Raw genomic sequence first — 18,241 nt, forward strand, 5'->3', positions numbered from 1 at the left:
ATCCAGGTCCTGACAAGAAATATTCTGAATACATCTGCATCAGTATTGTCTGAAAATGAGGAACGCAAGCAACCAGTGCCTTGCAGAGAAAGCAGGAGCTCTTCTGGAATCTGTGGGATGGTAAGTGGCACCCAGCCAATAGAATTCCCCACCAGGGAAGTAAGGAGAGGCTCTGCAGGTAACAGTGTGCACCATCACAGCAGCTGCACAGCCCCTGCACAGCTCTGCAGATGGCAGAGAATCCCCAGCTGGGACCTCTGCATTCCAGACCCCTCTGACTGCTCTGTTTAGCTCCCTCTTTCTAAACATGGCCAGAACCTGGGGTGTGAACCTGAAGGGAGTGACAGATTCATGATCAGCCTAAAGCTTTCTTCACACACAGGATGTTTACCGTAACTCAGAAGACTTGAAAAAGAAGTTTAAAAGCCCTTATTCACTCCTCCAATAGATATTTGCATTTATAACAATAAATTATTAAAATGAGGTTCTAAACCAGGTTGTCTAATGCTGGAAAACAATTACTATTTTAATAATACTGTCTCTAATCTGTCAGCAGTATCTGAGATTTTAAGCAACAAAGCAAGTAGAACAGGCAGTCAAAAACCCCCTTTCTTTGAACATTAAAAAATTATGGTTTCCTCACTTTACTTATCAGGCAATTAATTGTGGTACCAGTTTCATTGTAGTGAACTTAATTACACTAAATATAAGGCTTTTTGTGGGGTTTTGGAGAGGAGTGGTGGTGAACTTTAGGGGTATTTTGTTTTGTGCTCCATGCCATTGCTCCAAGCCAAATCACGCAGCAGGAAGAAAATGCGTACTATACAGAATTTTTGTTTAATGGAAAAAGATTGAGGCTGAGGTGTACAGAAATGATTTATTGCATTATTACTCTTGCCCTCAGCTATCTTCAGATATTCTTTTTGAAAATAAGATAACAAGGTGTACAGCTGAAATAAGTTAAAGGGAGACTGGGGTTCTGCATGTGGATATTTACCTGGTTTCTGTAAATCCTTCCTCCCTAATTTAACCATGGGAATAAAATGTTTCCCTTACTCAGAGCTACTTCACAGTAGTTAGGTTCCTATAAGAATCCAGAATTCCAAACACTCATTGAGACCCAAAGTCTTTATCTTCTTGAAGAAGACAAATGGTCAAGACTTCCTTATAACCTAAGCTTTTAAAAAATCCTGTTTCTCCATGCATGACTAGATAACTGGAGTTCAGCAGTCATTTTACACTTCAGGCTTATACAAATAAATAGCTTTAAACCATTCCTACAGACATTCATACAGACTCCTCTACACTTTACCACCTAACTACAGTATGGGCAGAGTATCTGCTGCTAATTCTGAAATACCTTGTCTGCCACACACTAAGGAGCCCTCAAGAACACGTTTTATTAAATTAGCAAAACCAAACTAAACTAGTATGAAATAAAATATTAAATTCTTGTCCTCACTCCTGGGAATACCCTGACACAGTTTCACTGCTGTTGAAGCAATGCACGGCTTGCATGTCTCACATTTTAAGATTAGGGAAACCTGCACTCCACAGGGCATAACCCAAAGATTTCTGAGGATGCAGCAGATTAGGGATCTGAAGTATCTCCATGACAATACAGCAGCAGCCACACCACACACCATCTGCCCAAATAAATCTAACAAGAGCAAGTAATCCCTGTTAACCACAGCCCTGAACACCCACTACAGCCAAAAATCCCTCTGTGAGAAGCCAGAGCTAAAACACTGCTGTGAATGTGCAGAGTTATCAGCCCAACTATGCAGGCACCTGGTATTGAACAGCCACCTCTTACTCCCAGCTTAGTGCCACTCATCCCTGTGCAAAGCTTCTCCCAAGTCTGTACTGCTCTTGAGAAAACAAAGCAATCATGAATGATACACCCAGGAGAGTTCACCATGACCATCTGCAGGAGCACTTACCAGGAAGGAGCACCTCCCAGCATTACAGCAACAGGGCTGTGTGGTATCCCAGTGCATACCTGGTTAGCTTTATTGTTTTCCTGAATTCATTAGTAATCGGAGCTTTGTAGCCTCCTTTCCTCAACAAGGAATCTATGGTTTGAATGTGGTCCCATCCTGTTGAATTTTACAGTAGCACAAATTAGTGAGAAATGAAGCAATAGGAACAGATGTTGCAAAAGCACAATACAGTGTGTGGTGCTGTTGAGAGTGCAAGGGCTCTGCTGGCATTTGGGATAAACCAAAAAGTTCTTCCCTACTTCAGAACAGCTGAAGGAAATACCACATTTAGGATTTCTTTACACACACAGCTCACTCTACAAACAATATATATTTTTCATCTCATAGCTGAAATATATTAAAAGTGAACCCACCCTACCCAAGTGTCCTAAACTGGGTGTGTGATACAAAACAAAACTTTTCCAAAACATTCAGGTATGATCATGTATCACAGCCACTTTAGACATTATAAATGATTATAACAATATGGAAAACTAAATTTATGTATAACATTTAAAATAACTATTAGCTGAACATGTGCAGAGAACTTGAAATGAGACTTCATAAATATCACTTCACTTTACATAGATATGGCTGATTTTAGAACAACTATATATTACAGGTGTCTGGATAATGAAAGAAGTTTCATTACTGTTCTCAATAAAATCTTTGTGCTATCCAAACCTCCTATTTATTTAAAAACTCTCATATTTTAAATAGCTGTTGGACATGTTATTTCCTAAAGATGCAATAATTAGTCATATTGCTACATTAAAAAACCTGCAAAAACAACAGTAGATTTGGGCACATACAAAATACAAATGAGCAGCTCTGGAGACTTTAAAGAATCAGACTGCAATTCATGGTCTACTAAAGCTATTCAGAAATTTAGACACATTCTTTCCACAATTCCTGAATTTTAAAAAAAGCCTGTAACGCCTCTAGATTTTTATGAAACTATCTGGAAACAGAATTATCAATTAAAAAGAATTCTCAGTGAAGATATCAGCTGAACTCTTTGCAGACAAACTTATATATAAAAAGGTACAAAAAAGCACCAGTAATGCAAACTATAAAAAACTGAGACACACTATCAACCTTCAAAATAAAAAAAACATAGTGAGTCCTCAGAGTCAGCAAAAGATTGTTCAACAAAATCTACTCTAGTTTTTTAAATTCACTTAAGACTGTGCCTCTATTAAAAGGGACTTTTAACAAGATTCTTTTGTACTTCCTTACAGAAAATAGTTTCCTTCCATTTATTAAAAACCCTGGGAAGTCTGTGCTTGTAGTAGGAATTGAGTACTAGCAGAAAGTACCTAACTGAAAAACAACTTGATCATCAGGAATAAATCATGGTTAAGATAAGTGCCCAGCCATCCCAATGCTTAACAGAGCTCGTGAATCTCCCTTATATCCCAGCCTAGCAGCCACACAGAAACTGGCAGCTTTTAACAGCTGTTAGCCTGGCTGACAGCACTGTACCACCCCTGCACATTTTATTTTCCTATAGCTATGCTGCATTTATGACTGGCTCAAAAAACAGCTACAGTTTATTGAAGCCCTCTAGGAGAATGACACAGGCATGTAATTGGCATGTTATATAAGAGTCTTCTTACAATTAAACACTGCTCCATCACCTGACATCAGTGCAAGGTCAAATACTGCATTTTAGATTTACAGGTATGTTTAAATTCTTCACCAGATCATATGAAATAAAGTGCAACAATGACCTTGCTCCTTGGCAACCTCTGGTAAGTAGGTGGCCGTGCGCTTTGATCCTTTCTCGTTGATGAACTCTATCCTAATGCCATGGACACCCACCTGCAAGAGATTGCAGCTCCGTTAGTACATCACCAGAGAAAAGACACAACGTGGTAACTGACATGGTAAAATCCAAAACATCAACAGTGGTTAACAGCATTGCACAGTTTCAGGAGGTGGCACTGCAGTGGGTGTCATCTTTTTGAGGGGTGTTCACTTACAGCCACGTTAAGCTCAGCAGCAGCACAGGTACACAGGATGTTCCTCTGCTCCCCAGCATGGAGCTTCATTCCTGGGCTGGAGGAAATCCAGCTGAGGAGCTAAAGTTGTTCTGTCTCCTCTGACACTGTCACCATTGTTGTTGCTGATAAAATCACCTGGTCACCAGCTATAATCTGCAGGCAAAACAGCTGCCAAATCTAATGAGGCTTCAATTAAGAACATTAATTCTGTTCAAAGCAGCAACTGAATGATCAAAGATCTGTCACACTATGGACTCGAGCCTGGAGCCTTCAAAATTTCTCCCCATGTATGAGGAGGAAACGGAAATATTACAAAGTACCCAGCCTCAAACTCCCACTTCTCTGCTACTAAGAACTATAAGGTGACAAAATGACAGCACGGAAACCAAGATTACTAATACCAAGGAGCTGGATGCAGATAAAAATCAAAATGCCAAAAATATTGGGAGAAAACAAAGAAGGAGGCTGGACACCTTTTCAGGGCATTGTTTAAGGCTCCTGTTTTCAGGTTACAATAATTCTATGGAGAGTACCTGCACTGGGATCAGGCCATAAAAGATACTCCATTGCCAGAAGGTTTTCAGTTGCTTTTGAATTCTGTGCACAAACACAAAGCATTATTAGATGGACATTTTTATGCCCACATAACCAAGATGTTATTTCCATTTGAATCCTAACACTGCACGTGAAAATGAGTCAATGTTTTAAAAGGGTATCACGTTGTTTGGTGTGCATATCCTTGCAGACACAAATTTAATGAAAAAATGCTGTAACATCTTCTCCACTGACAATTTACTTACTTTACTGTAACTGTAGGGCAGTAAGAAAACAAATAAGGAATATTTACAAAGCTCTACCACTTCTTCAATTAACATATTTGCTTATATTAAGACTTTAATTTTTAAACTTTTCGTTCTTTATATATGATCTAAACAGGGGAAATGGGAGGAAGAGTCCTTTGTGGCTGGCCATGGTCACAACCATTCTTCCCTATGAATCTAACATTGTTCATAAATAAGTAACTTTGTGACTAACAAATTTAATTCACTGCAACTTTTAACATGTTATTTCATTACCAAACATTCCTAAACCCCAACATTCATTACATGGATATATCCAATCATTAGAGAGACCAAATCTGTAAACTCAGAAGATACAATTGTAAGCCCAAAGGCCTGAATGCAAAATGAAATTATGTTAGAAGCTGAAAGCAGCCTACAGAGTTTATGCCCAAACCAGTAAGCTAGTAAGGTTCTGCAGCTGGTGATTTTGTAACTGTGTATATTCAGTACTAAGTTTAAATATTTCCAAGGTTTGCACACCTTTAAATCCTGCAGAATATGAGACTCTAAATGCTACACAAGTGTTTTGCATAATAGTGACCACGCAATATTCATGAACAGCTAACCAGGAGCACTAGTGATGTACTGAAGTATGATGCAACATTCAAGTTGCATCACTGCTCTGGGTGTTTCCCATTAACCATTTTAATGGATTTTTAGGCCCATGTCTGCAGAAAAAGGGATGTAGAGCAGGGGAGAATCTCATAGCATCCTGTGGAGGATGAATTCCAACTGCACAGCTGAGCAGGACAAACAGCTTTTCATTGTTCAATTCCAGCTAGAAGGCTTGAGTTAACTAAATGGAAGCCACACACAAGCAAAGTAAAAATGATCCACACTAAGACTGTCACGGGCAGAGTGTGGAATTTATTTTCCTTAAGAGAGTGGTGTTCAACTGATGCAAACTTCTGTGAGATTTCCCAAAACAGCCCTCTCCAAGATGGGAGGTAAGGGCTGGGTCTGTGGATGGCATTATGCTACCAGGATCAGCACACACCTTCCTACACAGCCTCAGGTCTGCTTCTCAGACTAAAAATACTGATAAACTACAGGCAGCACTCTGTAGAACAACAGCATCTGTCTGTGAAGTTTAGAAAAACAAATCAATCTTGTGCACATAGAGCTGGAGTTCTGCCTTGCCTATTACCATTCATTAGGGAAATTACTGCCTATAGGTATCCTGTGGAGCTGAAAAGGGGCTGCTTCAGCCTCCCACGTGGAAAGGAACCAGTTTAAATTGTTGCTATTGCGAGAGGAAAGCAAGATAAGGAGAAAGACTTAGGCAGAAAACAACCTCTGACAATAGAAATATTTCTATGGAGTTTCACAGCATGAAATACTGTGTCCTATATAAGCAGTACTTGTAGATATAAACTTTCTGATCAGTTGTGTAAGTGGCCAGAGGCCACCTAAAATTAGGTTCTGTGACAATATCAATTACATTAATAGACCTTTCATTACATCTAAGGATTGCATTAAACTGCATTATTTTACTTATGAAATGACCTTTATAAAACTTCAGACTTTGTTGTGTATTTAAACACATTCATATTCATTTATACATTTTTTTTAATGAATTCTTTATTCCAATACACCTTGGGATGAGGGAAAACATGTACATGCCACATTTATTGTTCTGTCAAGTGCCTATGGCACTAACCAGATTACTGCCTACAATACTTCTCTCTTTATCTAAGAAAATATGGTTCCAAAGCCCCCTCTGACACCAAAGCTGAAGCAACTCTCCTGATGGACTGTTCTGCCCCAAGGCTCCAAAACCTGTTCGTTAATTTGTTCCTCTTAGACTGAATCTCCAACCATACTGAGAGGAAGAAATAACATTATTCTCATTAGACTGTCCACAGGGAATTTGGATAAGTACCTGAACATCAGGCCTTGTTGACATTTAAGTTTCTGTGGACTCCACTGTGGAGTAAATTATCATCCAAATAATGGTTGTTTGGTTATATCTACTGCACTGAACTCTGTAAGCTAGTTGCATGCAATCACCACTAATTAAAAATAAATTAATTGTAAAACAGCTGTTCAGAAATACATTAAAGCAAATAAAGAGCCCGTTACAGAGAATACACATGGAATGCTCCAGAGCTGGAGCAGTACAACACCCCCTTGGTGTCAGGAACAAGCATCTGCCTGTTGCTTATGTCACTCACTTTCTGGGGTCTCCAGCACCCCAGACCTGATGCACAGCCCGTGCCCACATGGCAGTGGCACTGTGACACCCTGCTCTGGGTTAGGGACAGCCCTGTCTCTGCAGCAACCTAGAAAAAAGGTTTCTTCCTTTTTTCCCAACAAAAAAAGCTGGCCTGGAACTTACACAGTATTCCTTGTGATACCACAGAACAGTATCTTTTCCCTTTATTTACATGACTAATACATGGAAACAGCTCTACACAAATGTTTTGGAAATTAAAACCTTCAGATTAAGTGACTATTGCTACTTTCTTGAAGCTGATCCTACTTGGCATTAGCTCAATTCCACAGCTTTTTAGCCCCACATTTTCAGCAAATATGCTGGCTTCTTTCTGACCATCTTTAGTAGCATCTAAACACTATATTCGGATTTAACAACAGAAGCAAAAGACTCCTCAGGAGGTTTGTTCTCTACTTCATGTCAAGCATAATCATTCATTTACATACATGGAATTGCTGAATGTTGTCCAAAGAGAATAACATATTGAGATCCAGACTTTCTTCTCAGTTATACAGAACAGAAGAGAGAGCCACTGGTGTCGCTGCACTTGCAGGCAGGAAAGAACTTCCACAATGCTTGTATATACCCACTTTGTCAACAATGAAAAGCTGCCTTTAAGTCAACATTATTGGCTACAACTATTTCAGCTAATATTTAAACCAGTGCACACAGGTTAAAGGCCTTTTGAATCAAGACAGCACACACAATTCTGCAGATTGTATTTTACTGAAGAACAGCAACTTTGGGGCAAAGAGCTCTCTCAAGGTATTTTAAGGAAGAGCTACTGCTCAAGTCTAGTCAAAAAGTTCTTTGTTATAATTACAAACAATTGCAATACTTTAGGATCTTCTAATAAAAAATGAGGAGATGATCTGAATCAGCAGGTCTGAATTAGTTTACGGAGGGAAGGAATGACTGCTGTCAATAGCACATGCTTAAAAATAAGTGGTCATTATGACTTGTCTTGTAACTAGTCCTTTGCTGTCTGCTCTTTAATAAAAGAGCAGTAGTATCATCAAAAAACCCGACATTTGAGTTTTTCATGCTGTCCATTTCTCTGAGGTGGAAAGGCTGTGCAACTGTTCAACTCCATCCCAGCAGCAACTGGACCACAGTGCACTGTCATGGGCTCTGTGAAGCAGAACTGGAGGTGCAGCTCTTACACTCCCAGTGCTCCTTTCAAAGCCTTGTATCTGTTCAGCACTGAAATTCAGACAAAATCACAGCTATGTAAGAATGCTAAGTTGTATTTTAGGAAGCATCCTTGTGAACATGGTATTGAAGTGGTCCTTTAAAGATGTGTACTTTCCCCTAATTACTTTTATAAAAGATAAAAATGCAGTCATTTGAGAAGTCATGTGGGAACAACAGTGATTTCACACCAATCTCCTGTTTACTTGATGGAAAAGGGTCTCACACTGCTTTTTGCAGCTGAAATGTTCACTTATTTTGCTTGGGAAGGTAATTACTTAATGTGAGAAAACATCCACCACTTCAGCACAGAGAAGACACTCCTGAGCTGTCTCCAGACAGCTTCACTCCTGACTTCAGATGACATTGTCTCTAAGTCCCTCAGAGCACTGAGTTGTCTGAATTGGCAATTTTGAAATACTGTGACCTGTGTCAGCAAATTGCTGACCTGGCTTCCACAAGATCATCAGTAATACTCCTACAAAAGCAGGGGCTCCTAACTAGGCTGATGTTTTTCAGGATACCAGCATGACAGGAGATGAAAGATGCACAGTCTCTCTTTACATCATACTCTAGACATCCTGAAATGTCCTTCTGCCATTAATACTGCATAACTGCAACTCCCTTGAAAGACACATGGGTGACATAAGCTATCTCACTGCCAGGCACACACAGTGATGAATCACTCCTTTAAGGACTAACAACCACAAATTTTATAATCTCATATTTATATATCACCGCCCTCCTCTGGGTCATTTTGCATGGAAACCTAGTTTGTGACAATTTCTTAGAATTGTAGGAATTTATGAAGGGTTTTAACAACTCCTCATTAGAAAACCTTAAATTAAATAGGAGAGAGCAACTAAGCAACACAAGGCCTTTTATATTTTTGACCCCTGCATTCTTCCCTTGTAAGTCAGGGCTTTCCAGTAAGAACAACTATAAGAATCCATAAAATCAATCAGAATTCACTAAGTTCTGCATTATGCTTACTTACACTGTTGTTAAAGTCTCACAAATTCTGCAGCAAAATATATAGAAAGGGCATAGAAAGTAAAAGCCTCCCTTTTTCATATTACTTATGAATCAATATTAGTTATGAATCAGGACTCACCCCAGGAACAAAGCTAAAACCAGTCTTTGCAAGGGAAAGTGGATTTTTGAACTCAGGCTTTGCTTTCAGCTTTTCCTTAAGGATGAACACTTGGGTCATTTTGGACATTTATTATTGACACAATGAAACAACACCTAATAATATTTATAGACTACGGCATGCAAAGAGCTGAATGCTATTTCATTATGCATGTTAAATTTTCTGAGTGTATTAATAGTCTGATTTTTAATAAATTATAATAAATGAAATTAAAAACATCACAGTGCTGGCTATCAGAAGTCAACCTAATAGAGAAGACAAATTCTATGATTTTGATTTCTAGCTTTAGTACTAATAATTACTAGTTTGATTACTTGAAAACACTGTTTAAAGTGTCAAATGGCTCTGTAAAAGCCTCTTGTTGAGAATGCAGACAGTTTCTGCTAACATTTATTTTTGGTTTGATATTACATTAAAAAATGGGTATTTCTGATTATGGTGAAAATGCTCATAAGCCCGAAAGAAAACCTGGATTCATCTCAATGCAGAGTTATATAGCAGAAAGTAAGAAGCCCTTGTTACCATGAGTGAACAGGAAACACATCTTTGTCAATTTTCAGCTACTGTAAAATCTGTAATGCTGAGGTTACTGCTGATACCCTCCTTCTGAGACAGCAGGGCCTGTTATGGTTCTAACAAGTGCAATTGTTATTGAATGTACTTTTTTTATCTCTAAATACACAGAAAGCCTCTTTTTCTCCTAGGAAGTTCTAAATATTTAGCCAGGCTAAGTTATTATTAAAGGCAAATACTGTAGCTTTTGTGGAGTCGGCATTATAATGTCTGCTATTCTATGACAATGTCAAAATTTTTCTTACGTCCACTCAAAAATAGATTCAAAGAGGAATGAGGAATGCAACATGATGACCGAGGAGTTCATATTAAGTCAAGTACCTTGTTTTCTGCAAGCATCTAATGCTAAATAATTTGGGGAAAAGAACATTACAGACTAACACTTCCATCAGTATACGCTGTCATACACACGTCAGCATCTGCTTTTTAATCTCTTTTATGCTGCTGTTCCAAGAGGATGCATGCAGGTTTCCTAGAACCTGGCAATTAGAATAGATTCAGTTCCATGCGTAAGCAGCGTGAGAGCAATGATTTACGTGGCCTCACTACACAAAGGCTTTGGGAGGTCTGTGCAGGACACTCTGAAAGTAAAGGAGGTTTGGGAGAAGATGAATGTCTCTACAAGCTAAATGAAGCAGCTTGTTCTGGGACTGCAATTTTGTGCAGTACTTGTTTCTAGAAGTATACATCAGACCATTAACTTCCATACTGGAATCCCTTTCCAGAGTCAAGGGACTGATCTACCAGGTAGATGCTGCCAATGAGGCCTCAGAACACACTTGCTCAGACAACACTTGTCTTGATGGAGTCTTAGACATCAAGACAACTATGCAGACCACTCCGAGTGCCTTCGTGGGCAAAACCACAACTTTATTCCCTTGCACAGTTCAGACTCTTCAAGTGGCAAAAGTTTTATCAAAAAGTGTCTTTTGAATCCATGCACATAACCATGTGTAGAGTGCAAAACAGTGACAGCTACACTAATACATGCAGATCATTTAAAGTGTTACTTCAGCTACAGATGTTCATTTTCATGAAAGATATCTGACATTCTTACCTCCCAATCCATGTAGTCACACACATCTTCGAAGTTAGTGAGTAGAGACACTGAGCAGAAAAGCCGTGGCAGCTCATCCCTCGTCATTGGGGGGAAACGACTATCTTTAAGGGCACTGTTGAAGACAAAACAGAATTTCAAAGGATTTTTTTTTTTTTTAAATTTCAATCTGAGGAGTATAAAGGAGAAAAAAAAAATCCTGATAAAATGATGACCAGTTTGATTACCGAGTCACCAGTGTAACTCTGATCAACATTCCCAACTTTTTCCTTAGACATTTGTTTTTGGCTCTTGGCTGGCCAATCAGATGATGTTCTGAGGGTCATTCCTTCCTGAGCTGATTTTGCTACTGTGACAATCTTATTATTACAGCAGCAGAAAGCTTTTGAAAAAAAGTTACAAAAGCAATAGCTCTTCTGCTTGCAACTTGTAAACTCCTTTCAAAAAGGATTAAACTTCTCAACACAAAGTGAAGGGGGAACTTCTATAGCTGGCAGTGATCAAACACTTAATACAGTAATCAAATTGTAGAATTTAATTATTCAGTGGAAAAAAAAATCCAAACAAGCAGAATATTCTCTAAAAAAGACTAATATTCATGCTTACTAGCAAAGGTGAATATAAAAAGGTGAAAACATCCAAGGGCTCTACAGACCTGTAAATCTACAGGGCTTGAGGAGGTTCTGCAAAGCAGATGCCATGATTAGTAACAGGGAAGCTTGCAAGGAGCTAATCCATGGATGACGTACCATTCTACAGACAAACACACCTACTGGGGTAAAATCCACACCGAGGGAGCTGCCTGCACACAGGCCAGCACGCCTGGAAACACACAGCAAGCAGTGCCACGAGTAAGAACACTTGTAAAAACCTACTTGCATAAATTTGGTTAAGAACCAGTTAAATTGGCAAAGGGAAGGTTAATGTGAGGATGGCATCTCAATCTTTTATTCTCTTAAGCTTTGAAATAAGATGTGAATACAAACATGCTCATCTCCAACAAAAACAGTGATCTGCTAACTGAGCTTTTGGATGAGTACAGAGAATTTAGGAGACTTACTGAAATACTCCCAAGTTTTCATGTCTCATTGTTTCATCTAACAATTAGATTGTTCTTAACAGTTTTATTTGGCCTAGAGCCAGTGGGTGCACCTTAGCTGATAAAATCACAGCTATGGCCATGGTGTTAGAATAATGGCTGCAGGCTCTGCACCAGAATTCACTGTTTTTTATCAAGAGTAACAGAACTTCATTACAGCAGACTACATAACAACACGTGAGGAAAAAAACCACAACATGTAAAGTTTAACTAAAGGAAATCATCATATACATAACCAGAAATAGTTTCCCATCAAAAACTAATACCATAAACTGAAGAGCTAAAGTAGAACCTATGTTTTTCTGGAGTGGGGGGAAGGCAAATTTTTTGTTGCAGATATTACAAAACACAACACAGTATTGAAATTCAGATTCCAAAGTCCTTTTCTACACAGGCCTGTGAAGAACTGAGAACACTAAAGAGATTTAAAACATAAGGTTTATGGTATTTAACTAATGACCTCCACTAAAGATGTATCAAAAGCAGGTAATGCTGATGGGATTTTCCAGGCTAGATTTGAAACTGCTGGAGCCAGGCAGAGTTACCATTCTCTGCTCTCTGGTGTTCAGAGTAACATCAGAGATAACTCCTATAGCCACAGCATACCAACAACATCCCAAAATACCAGTAACCTAATTGAGCTTTCAAATACCCCACATGGGGAAAATAAATAAACGTATGTATGTAAAGGGAGGACACTCAGAACATGGGGACAGCTCAAACCAAAAGTCTATCTAGTTTTAAGTCTATCTAGTAGTAAGTCTTTACCAACAGCAGTTAGCAAAATGAGTGAGTACAAGAACACGGTCACAGCAAATGTCCAGGGGTACCTTCCCAGAATATTCTCCAGGAATCCAGTTATTTATAGCTTAGGTATTTTGAGTCAGAGATGGGATCACTGTACTTGAAAGCTCTTCTCAATTTTATTTTGTAAATTCATGTATACACACTTATAATATGTTACCCCCCTTTTTAATAAAAAATTATTATTGGAACCCCTAATCCTCTTTGAATACATTGCTACTACAGGCTTGCTTATTTGCAGATGGCTCATTTTCCTGAGGTCTCTTGCATCTCTGTCACATAACCAATCTATATGAACACCCTACTGCGAAGCACCCAGACAGACAAGCATTATTTTATCAAGGAACAAGAAATTCAGTTATCCCTACAAACAACTGTATGCATAGATACTGCTAATATCACTTTAAATCTGCTTCTTGAAATTTCTGCAACCCTCTTAACCAAGCAAAACACTTCCCATATTGCAATAATTTAAAACCTTCAAAATATTTTTTTTTTTGCACAACTTGGTACTAGGAGTTTGTCTTTGAATTCCAATTCCTATAGCTGCCAAAACCTACTGTAAATTTCAACTTTTTGAGGCAAAGGTTGTTTGTGTGCTGTAGACAAAGGTAGCAGTAGAAGTCTCCAGCAAATTCCCACTCACTGAAGATCTGCTGTAGTGGCACTGCTAGATGACAAAGAATCTGTAATTTAACATTCTTCAAGTTGTGCAGAAACAAACCTCAGCCCATGCTTGTGTAAGCCATGTCCCACAGAACTATAGAATATCCTAAGTTGGAAGGGACCCATAAGGATCATCAACTCCTGATCCTCTGCAGGACACCCCAGCTCAGCTACTCCACTTAAATGCTGTGCTAATGATTTAAAACAAGATGAGCAAAACCATGATATATTTAAATATTGATAAAAAGCTGAGATATGAAACCTTCAGGTGAGCAGTGGGAGCAGGAGGGCACACAAAGGTGAAAAAGCCTCAGGCTCACAAAGGTAGCCAAGTGGTTCAGCTGCAGTGAAAGCAGTGCCCTGCAGTGACCAGCACATGCTGAGCACCAAGCTCAGCTGGCCCACTCCATTCTTCAGCCAGGACACTGGCACCAATACCTTGTCTTCATGTAACCTCCTCATGAGAACTAAAATATTGCTATCAAATGATAGAGTGATATCAATTATAACTAACTCCTGCTGAACTGCCAGGTGCTAGCCCATCTGTACAGCATGCTGGATGGTTTCTCCTCGACACCTCCACAGCTACTGACACTGGTGCACAGACCCTGTCTCCAAACTCCTGCTGCTGGAGGTAAGTGAGAAGCCAGCAGAGTAAGACCAGAGATTTGAGTAACAGCCTTTGACACTACTGTGACAACTCTACACAGATATTGCTGTGATTTTATTCCTACTTTGCCTTTCTTCAGACCTTATCTATCTTTCAAAATAGCTCACCTCTGTTGTTTTGTAAGTAAAACCTAAATTTACCTGGAGAAACTTGTGTTGACAATCAGGAACTGGAATAAAACCTACTGAAGGGAAATGCCAACAAGAGAGCATATACTGATTAGCTACACATGAAATTTTGTTAGGAGCCACTGTCTCCTAACAAAATTTATGAAACAAAAGTTTTATCAGGTGCCAGCTTCAGAAGAACTACCTGAAAACTCTGTAACCTTTTCCTAATGAGTTTGGACATCACATACTACTTTAAAAACCAAGATCTGTTTTATTGTGCTCTATATTACAGTTAGAATACCAGTCATCTTCTCAATCATTCTATTGCTACTGCCATGGTCCAAACTCTACGTAAGTTCCAGATACCTTTGCAAAGCCTAAAAGCACACCAGCTTTGTAAAACCTCTTCACAGATGAACTGCTTTCATTTATGCATTTCCCAATGCCCGGTTAGCAGGAGACGTACTGCATCAGACATGCTTCCCTTCAGAACTCAGCCATTGCCCTTGAGTTTAAACTTCATCTCTGTGGGTAGTGAATAAATCACCATCTATGACTGTTCTGAGGGTGACAGTGGAACAAGTGGATGGTGCCCAGCAATTCCTCAAGGGCAGCTTCCACGTTATACAAGTCTCAGCTCTCCATGCTTGGCAGACTGGCATCAATCTCAGAATTGTCAGCAGATGTCAACACTTAGTCAGCAAGGAAAAAAATCCTTGCATGAGCTTTTACTTTTGCCATTCCTGCTCTGGGAAGAAACAGTTTCTACAGGCAGCAGTTTAGCCCTCACCAACCAATTCACACACTGTACAAACATCCATGGATGGAAATGCAGACCTAGGCCTCCCCTGACATGTCACTGCACTTGCCATGTGCCTCCTGGTAACCAACTCCCAGCGAGCAGAGAACAAGACAAGGCAATGCTTGCTTTCCTCAAAACCTCGTCACTGGTCTGAACTCAGAATAAAAAATCACCATGTAACTGTGGGTCATCAACATTCTTATCTGGCACAGGAGAATCTGTATGTGGCTGTACTTTTGTAGCCTTAGAATTTGATTTTGCAGTTTTATTCAATGCTGTATTTTTCTCTCAATTCTTCTGTTAGAAAAATGAATGAAATCTGACATATTAAATACCGAGTTTAAAAAATATTAACTCCACAATTTTTATGTTAAACTTAGAATTAAGGAAGGGTAAGTGGAAATAATCAGCAAAAGAAGTTGGAAAAATTAGGTGGAGTTCGAAACTACTTTTCAAGAAAAAGCCCAGTAATTGTAAAAGCATTTCCTAGGCCATCTGTTCTTTAGTCCTTCATACTCAGAAACAGATTACATATATTGCTGCTGACTAAATACAAGCACATAGTACTGAAGAGTTGAAAAGAGGCAGTGCCAAGCAAGTGGAATTCTAGCTGACTAATAAAAGGGCATTCATTTTTCCACATAGAGTCTGCTCCATGTAAAAAGTGAAGCAAGGAAAGTCAGAATTGAGTGCTGTTCAAGGAAAACTATTTTTAGATACTAAATGCATGCACACATACACATGGCCTTTCTAGTTAAATATTTATGCAGTCCTGGATGTCCTAAGATCAAGTAATTGCCAGTTAGGAAAAAAGCCAAAACAAACTGTTACTCAACTATCAGTTTTTCTTCAGCTGAGCCATACTATACAACTCTCAGCTTTTCTTCACATGAAGTTTATTTGGCTATAGGAAATGTTTATCAGTAATTTCATTTTTCCAAGGACCACTCCTCTTTGTATGTGGGATATAAAAAAGCTTGCAAACACTTCAAAGACACTGGAAGTATAAAAAGATAAGGGAATTGTTTGAAGTATTTTGAGTTGCTGTGACAAACAGCATGATGATTTGAAAAAAAAATTATATTCCTTACATATTTATGTTCCTTAAGACTACATCTGGTTTCCTATAAAGTATGACTAGGGAAGCTCTTAAAACAACCTGAAATGATAGTATGTGCAGGTGAAGCAAAATGAAATACATTATTGTGTTCTCTATCCATAATTTCTGTAGGCTATAAAAATGCCTTAAAAGGAAAAGTCAGCATCAGTCTTTGAGAATCTAGGGCTCTTACATGTGATGTGGCAGATGGGTAACAAACAGTAGAACACAAATTAGGGAAATAAGTAGTAATGGAGTTTAATTACTCTGTTTAGAAATGCCACAAAATCCTTGTGATTAAATTAAAAAGATCCTTTAAAAAGCTTGATAGCATATAAGCATCAAAAATAGTAAAGAAGGATTTTGATTCAGATGAATGGTGGCATTAAATGAATTCAATTCCTAGTGGTCTACTCATTGTTATTTTACAACACACATTAAGAGTGAAATTTCCCACTAAAGCTCTTTTTTGGAGATTGTCACATCTACAGACCTATAGTGGACAGAGTTCAGATAAAACTGGATACTGTTCTGTACATTGCTGGAAATTACTTTGAGGGTTTAAACATGACACGGGAGGAGGAGATGCAAAGGAAGCTGTCAAACACTGGGCATGATGTAAGTCATACTCACTTTTATAGGAAGTGTGAATGAGGCAGAGACATTAAGTGACTCATGCAATTTAGGAGGCTTACACTGAGTCAGTGACAGAATTGAGAACAGAATCTAAGATCCCTGATTCCTAAAAGTCTACTTTTTGTGACAGCATCTTTTTCAGTCTGCTCAGCCTACCCTGTAGAAATGTAGCTCCTAAAAGCTTAATCAAACAGAACTGGTAACTAATAATCCAATTTAAAAATTAATTTCCCATTAATTTTTTAGTTCACTTTATTGCAATAGATTTTCTCTTAACCAGTTTCTGATATTGAACAGAGTCAAACCAAACCATAACTTTATGGCATCTAAACAATTCTTAAAATATAATCAGTAAACATATTAAAATTGGCTAAAGATCTTATTTTACAAACTATTACCCTCTTCTGATAAACAGTACTGTGGCACTACTTTCAGATGGTAGGGAAAATACTTAAATCCTACCAGCTCTTTATTTAGCTCAATAAGTGTAACCCACAGATTTTCAAATTTTTTCACTGAGCCAACTAAGCTTAGTAGAATTACTACTACATTTGAATATATATTTAACAAAGAAATGGCCCTTCGTCTATGAATTCAGCCCAAAGGGCTGAGATATTGTACTTCAATTAATTCAAAACCTCCTTAAATTAATGAGTGGCAAACTCACTGGATTTTAGGGAACAGTGAAGAAAAGACAACAGCAAGAAACACTTGGTGTCAGGGTTTCGGAACGAGAAAAAAAGACAGTATTTACTGTTCCATTACTAGGTCACTGAGCAGTGAAGTTAGTTCAGATTGTTACTTTTTCATTCAGTAACTTCAAGAGGAAGAAATTAAGGAACACTTAAGCAGACCACCAGTATTTTCCTAATGAAAATCAGCTCTCATAGCTCAGTTTGGCAGAGACCAGAGAAAGCCAACAGCTTCCAAGTCACGACATGCAATTAATTTTTAAGCCAGAAAAGCAGGGCAGAGTGTGCTCTACTTCAGAAGTAGAAATTATTATTAATACAATCCTCCTAGCTGTCAGCATAAGCCACCAGACAGCCCAACACAACCCACAGGTCAGCCTTCTACTGACTTTTATTTATGACCAGCAGAATTTTGCCAACTTAAATGGAGATTTCAAAGAGTAATTTAAACATAACGTCAAATCACTTGAACGCAAGCAAAAAACATTTATTTATGTTATTGCTCTTTTTTTGGGTCAGACTGGAAAAATTTCCAGGAAACAAAACAACTGTGAATGATGTGTTTTTCCTGAACTGTCCCTTACATTTAGGAGACAGAAAGGGAAAGAACAACATTTATACCTCCTGCACATTATGTTGCCAAA

At 38.5% G+C, this 18,241-nt stretch overlaps 1 protein-coding gene across 2 annotated transcripts in view; it reads right to left on the reverse strand.

Moving 5' to 3' along the window:
• The window catches only part of AMMECR1 (AMMECR nuclear protein 1), a 96,417-nt gene that overhangs the window by 5,501 nt on the left and 72,675 nt on the right, over nt 1-18,241 (reverse strand). For both annotated transcript variants that reach the window (XM_021547858.3, XM_021547859.2), the window contains 3 exons: nt 11,020-11,134; nt 3,716-3,806; nt 2,003-2,099 (listed from right to left, as the gene is read on the reverse strand). In XM_021547858.3, coding sequence (XP_021403533.2) covers nt 2,003-2,099; nt 3,716-3,806; nt 11,020-11,134 — 303 coding nt within the window. The remainder of the gene's footprint in view (nt 1-2,002; nt 2,100-3,715; nt 3,807-11,019; nt 11,135-18,241) is intronic.

This window comes from Lonchura striata, chromosome 14 (genome assembly GCF_046129695.1).
Source record: "Lonchura striata isolate bLonStr1 chromosome 14, bLonStr1.mat, whole genome shotgun sequence".
Lineage (NCBI taxonomy): Eukaryota > Metazoa > Chordata > Aves > Passeriformes > Estrildidae > Lonchura > Lonchura striata.